This window comes from Apostichopus japonicus, chromosome 2 (genome assembly GCF_037975245.1).
Source record: "Apostichopus japonicus isolate 1M-3 chromosome 2, ASM3797524v1, whole genome shotgun sequence".
In the NCBI taxonomy this organism is placed as follows: Eukaryota; Metazoa; Echinodermata; class Holothuroidea; order Aspidochirotida; family Stichopodidae; genus Apostichopus; species Apostichopus japonicus.
The window spans coordinates 20,440,499-20,453,192 of NC_092562.1; the positions used below are offsets into that span (position 1 = coordinate 20,440,499).

Below are 12,694 nucleotides of genomic sequence, written 5' to 3' on the forward strand. Positions count from 1 at the left end.
ATTTGCCTACACTTGGGCCCACTGGTCACCATGGCAACTGGATTCATATGGCACTGCATTCTGTACAGTACAACATGTTGACTACTCTTGTTTGTTTGTAGGTGCTTGGAGGCAGACAGCCAGCTGGATTCACTGGAGTACATTAAGCAGCTGCTTCTGACCCTCCTCCACACGATCTGCGAGAACATGACGTCACGGTCTGCCGATGAAGCTGCAGTGAACCTCGGTGAGAGAAAATGACTGTAATGTCCTCAAAACCGTGGCTATGAGTGACGTTAAATGATCTCATCGTCCGTCGAATGACTGTCCTAAAGCAATACAATTCCCTATCCTTTACTCAGTCTGTACAGTGTGTGAATAAACATCATATCTTATCACTCTGGCAATGTAATACTAGCTCGCATTATAAATGTTTAACATCTATGTGGAAGATGTCCAGAATCTAGTGAAGGACAGAAGTTAACTGTTTATTTTTCCACGTTGTTGTTCACATGCCTTACCTTCTTTGTTTCAATCTCTACTGCTTTCTCCTCATGCAGGAAATCTTTCGGAGGAACAGTTCAACGTGGAGCTGGTCGTGCAGTGTGTTCGTACGTCGGATAACCCTCAGACTCACAACCATGCCCTGTTGGTCCTCAATGTGGCTGCACAACTGTTTCCTGTGAGTATTAAAATTTAGAAGTCTTTTGAGAATGGTTTATAGGTAATGATAGATTGGATGTGACTCAAGTGGTAAAGTATGATATAAACATGTTAAATCTATTTTATCTAAAAATTAAAGAAATAAATCACCTGGAGAATTAATTAATATTGTGATAGTGAGTGCAAAAACTCAACTTTCAAATTCTCAATTTGTGAAAATGTCCCTCTAGCACTATTTTTCTGCTATACCAGGACATTCTAACCACATTCGACCTACTCTTTTTCTACCAGTTTCCACATTCTTCAAAATAATAGTAATAATATAGTAATAGTTATCAGTACTCTAAAAGGGGAAAATTATTAGTTATAGTGTGTGTTAAAGTAGCCTAACACTCCATGGCAGATTGTGAACCTAAATCTTTGGTTTAATGAAATGTCTTTCTTCTGCCAATATTTTCATCAAGAAATGTGGAATTAAAAAAAAAAAGATCAGCTTTGAACAGTCCTCTTGCATAAACCCAATTGTCTGTGAAACAATTTATCCTTTCAGAAACCAAATTGATCTTGAAAATCTCTCAGAAACTGCTCTGTGTTGTTTTTCTTTGCATTGATTCTGCATGTTGCTACAGTTGGAACAATTTTATTTGAATTGTGAACTATTTTTCCATTTTTATTGTTGATGTCTTTCTGTATGAAACTTTCCAGGAGCATCTACTACACAACATCATGTCCATCTTTACCTTCATGGGAGCCAATGTTCTTAGGCAGGACGACGGTTACAGCTTCCAAGTGATTAACAAAACTTTGCAGACCGTAATTCCCGCTCTTTTGAAGGTATGTCATTGGGTATTAAAGAGACATTCTGGTGGCAGGCAATGTCATACTTTTTATATTGAAGAGGCAAAATATTCCATACTGTTAGTAGTTTTAAATGCCATGTAAATATGTTACTCATGATAATCTTATCGTTGATTTATTCATTAAACCTGATGTATTTTTAATTTATGCTGTATTGATAGTATCAATGTTGCTTCCTATAAATTCCTCAAAATGCCGCTCTTTGTAGAAATGTTCTTTTCCTCTGTGGATAAGTGATTGACATGTTATAATGAAAATCAAAGACATTTTCATCTGCATTGCCTTGACGATGTCATTAACTGTTGCCAGATGCTTTTGCAAAATATCACTGACTTTTTGCCAGATACAAAATTCTGTGCATGTTGACCTAAATATGCTGAAATCTTCTATTTTATGTATTTTGCCAAATAATCAGCTTCATTCACCAGAAGATCATTTGAAGCAACAACTAGATTATCTGGGCATTTTATATATACGCAAATATAGAAATTCTATGCTAGAGTGTAGGTTGGTATTGTTATGAATTATACAAATTAACACAATAGCATTAATTGTTTCAAATATTTACTCTTCTCTGTGTTGGAGCCATTTAGAAAAGTGTGTTTTGGTTTAATGCAATGTCATAGAGAAAGGGGGCAGGATGATTGGCTAAATTGATATTTTAGTAATTAAGAATGAATTGGTTGATGAAATTTTTTTGGAAAAGAGGAAATTTTACCTTAGTATTTATGCTAAGGGATAACTGAAAATTTTACGAAAATGCTGTCAACATGTGATGAGAAACATATTTTGTGTTTTGACTGGTTACACGATTCCTTTCCTTCTGTTCAGGCTAGCAATGAGGGAGCTCTCCCACAATCCCTCGGAACCAACGTACACAAGATAGTGTTTATGATCATTCGCATTTTCGTCGATGCCTTTCCTCACATCCCCGACCACCGTAAGCTGCCGCTGTTCACCCAGCTGATAGAGACAGTGAATGCCGAACAGTACCTGTGGAGCTGCATCGTGCTATTGGTCGAAAGTGTTGCATTGAAGGGTCCTGGCGCCCTCTATCCAGAAGAAATAGAGGACATTAAGGTTCGTAAGATGAAACAGACTCTTAGGGTCCTTCTAGCAGGGGTAGCTTTAATCAGTTGTGGGTGGGTATTGGTGGGTGGGTATTGGTGCATTGTGAGGAAAGAAGAAATAAAAATGTCATTTCAGTTACATCACAGATTGAATGTTGTTGAACTGTGAACATGATTGTATAATCCTTGGATTTGATATGTAATGCTACTCTTGCATAAAGTTTTAATGTGTCTAAAAGAAAAAACATCAGTTTTCATCATGATTCATGTTTCATTTCTTTGATTTTTGTACTAAAGTGCCCCTTTATACTGTAATATTTTTGTCGCATGATTTGAACCCATAATTTTGATGAAGATTTGAAAAATATTTCAAAGCATTTTTTATGATTGGAATCAGATGTTGAGATATTTGTAGCTTTGATTGGAACTCAGTTGGTTTTCCTCACAAGATGATGGAATCCTTTGGCCACACATATGATAACATTTTGCATTTTTCCACGATTGTTCCATGTCATGATTTTTCCTCATCTAAACAGTTTGATGTTTTCTCAAAGAAAGGAAAGGTTACTTTCTTCCTGATAAGTTTGCAACAAGCTGGTTATAACGATTCATTCACTCGATGAGAACAACAAGATCAGTCCAGATTTTAATATGCAAATTAGGTTACAGTCAAGATTAGTATCTGCTAGGAAATCGGCCTTTGCTGGTTATTGATGTCATTACAGAAAGTAACGAACACTCTTCAAATATCGAAGCGTAAATAGTGGCACAAACTGATAACAACCTATCGGCATATTATATGATCTTATGAATATTATGTGGTATAGGAACATTACATTTCACACAAACAATCGTCTTTTTCATTTAAACCTATTTTATCCTTTTTGTCCAGGTCTCTGGAAGGAACCAGCAGTTTTGGATGGCTCTTTGTCACCATTTCTCATCTCAAGTTCAGATAATCAGTATCACGAAAATGATCCAATATTTGTCAACTTTTCTAGACAGTGGTAAGTTTTGTCATAGCTTGCTAGTTTGAAGAAAAATTGTTTATTGAGATAATTTGAATTTGAATTCTGCAAGTTATAGCTCTTAAAGAAAAACCAAATCAAAAGCTCTGCTCAGGCCTTTCTTATTGTGATATTCCTGAAGGATTTGTCAATCCGGTCGGTCAACTCGTACGTCAAATCTAGAGAGTTTTCTGACAGAAGTCGTTTCCCTTTTATTACCATCATTCTACTTCTCACACAATCCAATCAAATTTCTTGTCCAGTGTTCTTTACAAGTTCAATGAAGTTTCTCTTCAAAATCAAAAATTTGCATCATTTTGTCAATAGTTTGCCTTTTTTAGTAGACAGATGTTAATTCCCAGTTGTCTTCTTTCTATTTTCTTTCATTTTTTTGGGGGCTTCTTGTAAACATTTCTAAAATACTGAGTTTCTTTATACAAAATCTGTTGCAATAAAATCTGTTGCGTTACCTTCAATCTGTTACGTTACTTGTAATTGAAGGGATGTGTTGATATTTTGACCGTCGTTTTTGTTTGTTTAACTTTGTAGCTCCGATAATTTCAAAGTCTTCAAGAAGTCAACCGGACGGATTTGACAAACTCCTTGATAAAAGGAGATTTTCAGGGAAACAGTTACGTCAGTTCCAATTTACTACGGTTGGCTTCTTTTCTCAGCTGTTGTCGTCTGACGAGTTCATTTCTAAGGTAAAAAGCTGGATTTCTAAGCCTGCAGCATGAGATAACTTGTTCCGTTTGTGAGACATGGCAGTTTTAAAGGACATGTCTGCGAGATGTTGTTTTGTAAATCTGTGAATTTCATGAGTGCCTCTTAGCTATCTCTTTGTTTTTCTTTCCAAATTTTCGAGGTAGAATGTTAATAAAGTTGACACTAAATCCAAGGCCATCATTGAGTCATGTTAAGAGCGCCACTATGTTAGACTCCATTACAGAAAATAAACATTGCAAAAAAATCAAGAAACAAAAACATGAACAATTTAAAGCACATGTGGTTCAGTGATGTCATATTTTAGACTTGATTAAGTCTTCTGCCGTTTTATGTGAAGAAAGAATTACATCTGAGATGTCTCCCAAAGTGAATAAGATTTCCCTTAGCTGTTTGCTGTATTTCTTTCATGACAGTTACTGCTATTACGTACCTTAATAATGATGAATTAGTTTGTGTGTCCTTCGAGTGACAGCAAGTGTTAGTTTTTCAGTGTGGCAGCACGTTTGTTGTATTCTCGCTTTCTTTATATCTACTAGTGGGGTAATGCATGAAATAAGCCAATAGTCAGCATTGGTCCATCACTGACACAGCATCAAGTTCGACCCATGTGCGACAGTCTGATATGTGTTAAATTAATACTGAATCTGGTTGTAACTGGTTCTAATCCTGATTTTAATTAACAGGTGGCCAGTTTGTCAGAAGAGGAGAAGGTGCAACTCCAGGGCCTCTATCAAGTGTACGTACAGTGTTGTTTTTTTTTATTTATTCCTTGGTATTGCCAGAAGGATATTATTCACCTACTGCTATATTCATCAGATTCGTGACTAGGTATTGTGCGTTTCACCCATACATTTGAGTGTCAGTCAGTGAGTTGTTCAGTAACACTAAGGGATATGTACAGGGAGTGTATCACTTGATAAGCCCAAAAGGGTGTTTTGATACACTTCCATTCACCATATCTCTCTGTATTCGCTACAAATGACGTATTTATTTTGTGGTAAAACATATAAATAAACGAAACGAATAACTCCATAGCCCAAGTGGTTTTTATGAATATACTTAAATTAAGACTGTTTTATTTTCATGTTTTTCTCATGACATGGTTTAAGCAGAGAGGCAGATTTCTGCAAGGCCATTTCCTAAAGTATCAGTAAAACTTGTTAAATCAATTTCGATCTGATTTGATAATTTTCACAATATTTCACAATGTTAACCATATCAACTGGGGCAAAAGCAGGCATTTTCAATTGTTGTTTTTATTTTTGTTTGTGCATTTTTTTCAATACAGACTATTGGAAGAAAACTTGCGGTTTGCACAACAGGTCGCTCAGTGTGGTGAGAACAATGCTGATAATGCAACTGCCAAATTTTGGAAAGCTTTGCTGCATCGTACATATGATGTTCTTGACAAGGTAATTTAGTTCCTTTGTAATGATGAGATTATTTCTTGGGTTTGACCAGATCTAAAATATGCTCTTCAAATGGTTGTAATTAAAATATATTTCAAATTAGTTTTCAGTTGCAGTGGAATTATTTGTCTTAAACAAATATGAAGGTATTGACTTATATGCAAAAGTTAGATGGCCTGACATTTTGATCCAAGTAGGATCTTCTTCAAAAGCTAACACAAAATAGGAAGATATTAAGACACACAGATGGAAAGACAGTTAAAATTGGACAAATGAGAAATGTATAGAGCAAAATAAGACACAACAAAGGAGAGAGGTAAGATGAAATAGGAAAGAGCAATGAGAGGATTAAAGACTGTGAAGATAAACAATGGTGTGTAACAATGGGAGGTAATTACTAATTGAGGTAATTAGTAATGGAGTTAATTAGTAATGGAGGTCATTTGTAATGGATGGAATTAGTAATGGAGGTGAAAAGGAAGGAAAGGAAATTAAGAAGGGAAAACAAAACTGTGATTTTGGATAGAAAATTAATTGACTTCACACATTTCAAGTAGTATCTAATACTTAATATAATTTCTTTGATTTTCTTGTTTGCAATCGTCCCTTACCCTTCTTCTCCCTCAGCCCTCCTGCAATGTCTTTATTATTAATTGTCTATTAATCCTAGATTCATTCCGCAAACTATGTAAATTAATTAGTTTATCAATTTTTCAAACATTGGGTTCAAGCCTGAGATCTTCTTACAAGTTTGCAAACACAATTTCCTCTCGGTGACCCAAAAATTGCTGTGAAAATCTTTTCTAAAATGAGTGATTTCATTTGTTTTTAATCCTTTTCTCTCTCAGGTCAATGCATTGTTGCCAGTTGATGTCTTCATCCAGGTTATCTCTGGCTTGCTCGGTAATAAACTTGCCTCAGTCAGAAGAAAAGCAATGGAGCTCCTCAATAACATCCTGGTGCAACACAAGGACAGGTTCACAGAGAATGAGGTAGCTTTTGCAATATTTATAACAACTAGCCTCATTTTGTAATTTGATTTGCTATTGATCGTGAGGTATGATCTACAATATTAGAAAGTACCTCACATCTATGGCAGGTTATGGTATCAAAATTGAAAAAAAAAGTCATATTTTTTAGGTATATGCCTAATTGATTGTGAGGTACATTTTTCAAGATTATGGAAGCAGCAAACCGAAAGTCAGCGATCAGGCTAAATTTTGCTTTTGATCTTGGACAACGGCATCTTACGTGTTTTCATCGGGTGTTGCTCATTAACTCTTGTCCGTTTGTGACTGTGTGCACTCAACCAGAAGGGCTTTTTGTACATGCATGATGAGGCCATCTCATGATATGTGCAAGTGTTCCCACAACAATATTACATATTTTGTGATAATATACATATTGATTTTGTGGTATTACAAAAAGCTACAAGTTCAAAGGCTGAAAGGTGTTTAGACCATCATTTTTCTCAACGTTGTTTTAATTTTTTAAAACATATTTTGATTTATTCCACATCCACACAACCTCCAATCCTAGTAAGTGTACAGATCACCCAGGTTTCATTGCAATATGTAGTCAGAGATGTTAGTGAACACACCAATGTTATATCTTCTAATTATCATATGACAGCACATTCTCCTGTTGGGTCTGATCCCTCAACTCGTCACTGTGGCCCAGTCTCCCTCCGATACGACCAGTACAGAAGTAGATGTGAACCGGCAGACTGCCCTCTACAGTCTGAAACTGCTCTGCAAGCTGCTGGGCTCGGAGTCCTCTCGTGAATTCACCCCCGTCATGGAGCTGACACTAGAAATACTCCAGAAGGAAGCAGCAAATACTCAGGTATGTACGTAAGAAGTAATGACTTCACTCGCAAGAGAAACAAATGGTTTTTGTATATAAAACAATCATTTGGGATTTGGGAAAGATTAGCAGTGATAATATGGTGGAGTGATACGCACAAGGAAAACTTAACTGTTGATGACACAAATGATAATGAAACCTGCCTTTATCTTCTTTGTTGAGGGTTTGACAAATATTCTTCCCTAATTTATTAAATATGCCATGAAAAATTTGTTTTACTTTATATATATATTTATTTTTATGATTGTGTAGGTTGAAAGGTCATTTAAATTTAAAATCGGAATGCAAGGGGTTGTCAGTGACTTTGAATGATATCAGAACTAAGAATATTGTGTAATGTACATAACAAAGAAGAGTCATTGACTAATGGGTGTTTTTTTTCCTCACTCTGCTGCATTTGTATTATTGTCTACAGAGAGAAGTCAGTGTTTCTCTCAGTCAAGACAGATTAAGAAAAATAACATAACTCGGTAAATTAATCAGTTAATTACCGCTTGTGTAAAATAAAGAAGATGGAACGAATTTCATTACAGAAAAGTAGAGGAGGGATAAAGAAGCCAGATGTTTTTAAAGGCAGCTCTCCTTAACAGAATTGGTAGCAATAGATATGGAAAAAGCAATAGATATGACAAGAGGAATAGAAAAGTAATAAGAGAAAACAAAATAAACAAAAGAAAACTTGACAAAGGCAAAAGGAAAAGGAATGAAAATTTAGTTAATCTGGTGCCAAGTAACAATTGTCCTCTTAAATTTTTGCAGAAAGCATTCACACTCTTACTGATTTTAAAACGATTTTCGAGGCCATCCCATAATATCACATGAGATATTATGTCAAGCAATTGAAAGCTTGAGTAATAAACTCAAGCATCGATAATTCATCATTCCTTATTCCATAACTTTTCATGTATTTATTCTGCAGCTGGTGTCCAGCGCCTTGCTTTGTCTTGCAGAGACTGTCTGTAGCTTGAGGGCGTACTCTATCCCTTTCCTGTCTAGAATGGTCCCCACCATCTTGAAAATGCTGGCTGGAACAAAACTGGTAGACAGGTAAGATCTAGATTGAATAGTAAAACTGATATTATTGGCAAGCCCTCTCCTCCACTATCTACTTTCAGATTCATATCTACCCAATACACTAGGTAGGTCCCTGTCCCCAAAGCAAGACTGGGTGAAGTACTAAAGGATTGGCTCATGATGTGCACATGTACAGATGTGGGAAATAAAGAACTTAACCCCTTCCCCTCCCCTCCCCCACCCACATCCCCATCCAAAGTGTTTTTCCTCATTTATTGTAATTACTAAATTCAAAGTGCTGATATTACAAACTGAGTGTAGAAACCTCTTAAAACAGAATAATGCTCTCCTGTTTGCTTCAGTCATAATGTAAAATTGACATGCTCAGGCTCACACATAGGTATCCTTGAAGCGTTTGATTATATTCAATTGATAAAATTATAAAGCTTCTGTTTTTGCCAGATTCTCATATACTATGACGTGTCAATGTTACCCTATCACTCACGGAGCTGCAGCAAGGCCGTAATAATCCTTTCTCAGCTTGTGATGATAAAAACCAAATTCTTTAATGCTATATTGTTAAAGTTTAAAACTAAATGATCATTTTTAATGTGCTGAAATCCATCAAAAAGATGCTCATGGCGCAGTGAAACAACAGTGAGAAAGGACAAAGCAAGTAGCAGACATAGAAGAAGATGAAAAATAGTTAAAGTCAGTTAGAAGTCGTTGAGTTCTAGAAACAGATGAGTTTTCAGAGTAGATATGATGGACACAAGAGAAGGAGAGAGCTTGATGGATGCTGGTAACTTTGTTCCAAAGATCTGAGGCAGCAGAAGCAAAGCAGCTGTTTTGCCTGGATCTGTTTGTAGTCTTTACGGTGGTGAAAAGACGTTTCCGAGAGCGCAGTTTACGAGGTGCATTATAAGGCTGAAATAGCTCTGATAACTGTATTGGTGATGAACGGTAACTTCTTAACGGTACAGTACCTTGAAAATTATCGTGAGTGAGACTGGTAGCCAGTGTGTAATCCTTGCAATACAGTCTCTAGATATGTATGTGTTATCATCCTGTGGTTTTCATCAGGTGATCTGGAAGTTCATTAAACCAAGTCAGCGGTCTGCTTTAACATCGGATATGATCAGCAGAATTATGTATAGAGTTGGAACTTTTAGAATAGTAAGAGAACAGAAATATATCAGGAATTAGGACAACGGTATCGTAAATCTCTTTTCTCTCTTTCTTTCAGTATGAATCTCTTCATGTTGTGTGCTGTTACAGCTGTCCAGAAAATTGTAGAAACTCTTCCAAACTTCATCAGTCCTTACGTGGGAGAGATTTTGCAGCAGGTAAGACCTAAGAGTTACCCCCATAAAGGCAAAACCTTTTTTATGAATAATAACATTTCATAATTATATTCATTACTATTTCCTTTTCTTTTTTTCTGAAACTCTGTTTTGGATTTTTGCATTCTGCTTGTTTGTTCTAGTTCCAACAAGTATAGCTGTATATTTGAAAGGACAGGTTACATGTATTATAGCGCATCATAGTGGTGTACCATAGTGGTGTTTGCACCATAGTGAACATTCACCATAATGGCAAACTGAGATAAGTCTAACTATTTTGAAAAAACTTAACTTCAGAATACCTTTTTTAAGTCACTTGAAATATTATATTTTGAGTGAAAACAATTTTTTACTTGTTATGACGTGAGGGCGCTACTTTTTTTTTCCATTTTTTATATATGAACAAAGTACATATGCAGGTCCTTTTATCTACAAAACAGCCAATCAGTCCAACAGACAAAATAACAAATGATACCCTTAAAAACAAAGCAAAGCAAAGATTTGATAATTAAGTTACGGATTAGTATAGATAAGATAGTGATAATTTACTTTGTACCTACTTTCCATCCACCCCCACTAAAAAATTAATTGTTGTGATTTCGACCCGTATATATAGTCAGTCGACAGGCACCATTTATTGCTAAATTAATTAGTACCGTATCATAATTAAAAAGTGTTGTTGATTTAACCACGTAATTAAGGTATATCAGACTGGCTGGTAGGTGTTATCAATGAGCTCATCAAACGTGTCGTATGATAAGTGCTTGTGACCTTCTAAAATGGTATTGGTAGATTTCCAAATCACGATTGCTCAGATTAATCTTTCGGTTTAACTGATTCGTAAATTGCTTTGAGAGGTGTTCACTCCGTCCTCCTTTCATATTTTGTTTGTATGCTCTTGACTATCCAGCGTCAAACAGTGTGATAATGTGAGCAGACTTGTTAACAACAAATCGCCTCTCTTAGCAAGTCCATTTTGATCCCTTGCCAAAGTCTAAAGGAATCTATCCGATGGTGATGGCGTGTGTGTGTGTGCGTTTGTTTTGTATTCTGACCAAGGACTTGAACAAAAGAATTCCAGGTCCTCGGTTGTGATTTCTAAAGAATCACCACGTCCTCGGAAGAATTCTATTGTATGGGGTATTGTTAAGGTTAGGGTACGTGGATTTGAACAATGGAAAATACAATGGGGTCCTCGGTCTGAATGTAATACAAACATGCGTGTCTGTGTGTGTGTGACATTTGGTTTAGCACATGATACCTCAAACAGTACATGGTGGTTAACAACATGTTTTTTGTATGTAGATACAACCTATTGAGTACAAGAATCTAATTTAAATTGTGAAAAATCTGAACACCTTGTAAATATGATAACTCCAAAAAGGAAAGCTGATTGTGGTATGATATTGTATCAAAACGGTAGATTTTGGGAAAAGTTGTGAATATTAAAATCGTCTGCTTAAATATATATTGATTAATTAATGTGCATTGGTGACCAATCACTGACTATACTGAATTTCTATGAAAACCTAAAACCCATAAAAAATTGGTTCTCCATTCTTTCGTTTTGATAGGTATCTCGTCTGTCTTGTAACCATGACGATGAGAAAACTCAGTTGAATCTGCGTTTGAAGGCGTGTCGACAGATGCTCTCCAAGAAGCTGCCGCTGAGAGTCTTGCTTCCTGCCGTTGCTCAGACCTATACCGTTATAGAAAATACTCACAGTGTAAGTGTTTCCCTACTAACTGTTTTATTAAAGTCCTCCCCCAACCCCTCCTCCCCACCTACAATCAGAAAACATGTTAAAAAAAGCAATTACTTGGATACGCAAGAAGTTATTGCTTAATGTTTGTTCTTATGCTGATTCATGGATAAGTCAAGAACAGCAGAAACATGACAGGGATAGTAGTGCTTGAATTAGCCATTTCTGTATTTCTTCTTGAACATTCTGACCTTCTTTGATAGAAAAGGTATTATTCGCAAATACATTTACTACTAGAACCTGAAAAGTTTGCAACATTATCATCATCAAATTATTAGGAAAAAAAAAGAAGAAAAAAACACCTGAAAGAAAACATCACATATTTGACTTCCTAGTGATATTATGACTTAGTTTGTCTTGTAAACCATGATACCTTCCAAAAGAAGAATAAACAGGGCTGACCTTAGGTGTTTTGTGTGAGCTGTTCATCCTAACACACCTGCCCCCCCCCCCCGCACCCGATCCCCCTCTCGTCAGGCCTGGCTGTGGCCTATAATGGCATTGGTGCAGTTTAATTCTCATTTCCCTTTCTTCCCTATCTTTTTGTCTGTTTTTCATAGTTAATCATTCATTTTGGTTCATTTTCACTGTTTTAAACTTTCTTCATGAGCTTTACAACAAAACACATCATTGTGCAGTTGCCATTTCTCCCTCACTTATCAACGGTAACCTCTATAAGATCCAACGATGGTATTTGTTCAGCTTGTATTAAATACTACTGGCTTGATTATTACTGGTCCGCAGTTTAAGATACAATTGAATCTGTTTAGTTTATTTACTCTTCCTTTCATTTTCTCATCAGGAGAGTATAGTGCCACTGATGAATATATTACAAGACCATATCAACACAGCTTCTAAGGAGGATGTACTCAGCCACCACTCAACTACAATGACTTTCTTTCTAGATGCCCTGGACTATAGGACCAGACACCCAGAGGTAAGCAAATACTGCCCTCTCTCTCCCAGTGTTCATCAATCCTCTCTCCCTATCCTCAA

The 12,694-nt window shown here is 36.2% G+C and overlaps 1 protein-coding gene across 2 annotated transcripts in view; it reads left to right on the forward strand.

The window, feature by feature from the left end:
- The window catches only part of LOC139981543 (HEAT repeat-containing protein 1-like), a 45,626-nt gene that overhangs the window by 27,542 nt on the left and 5,390 nt on the right, over positions 1–12,694 (forward strand). For both annotated transcript variants that reach the window (XM_071994018.1, XM_071994009.1), the window contains exons 26-39: positions 102–226; positions 540–661; positions 1,348–1,476; positions 2,332–2,580; positions 3,463–3,577; positions 4,127–4,281; positions 4,987–5,039; positions 5,592–5,715; positions 6,561–6,704; positions 7,345–7,557; positions 8,498–8,625; positions 9,839–9,938; positions 11,510–11,662; positions 12,501–12,635. In XM_071994018.1, the coding sequence (XP_071850119.1) occupies positions 102–226; positions 540–661; positions 1,348–1,476; positions 2,332–2,580; positions 3,463–3,577; positions 4,127–4,281; positions 4,987–5,039; positions 5,592–5,715; positions 6,561–6,704; positions 7,345–7,557; positions 8,498–8,625; positions 9,839–9,938; positions 11,510–11,662; positions 12,501–12,635 (1,945 nt within the window). The remainder of the gene's footprint in view (positions 1–101; positions 227–539; positions 662–1,347; positions 1,477–2,331; positions 2,581–3,462; positions 3,578–4,126; positions 4,282–4,986; positions 5,040–5,591; positions 5,716–6,560; positions 6,705–7,344; positions 7,558–8,497; positions 8,626–9,838; positions 9,939–11,509; positions 11,663–12,500; positions 12,636–12,694) is intronic.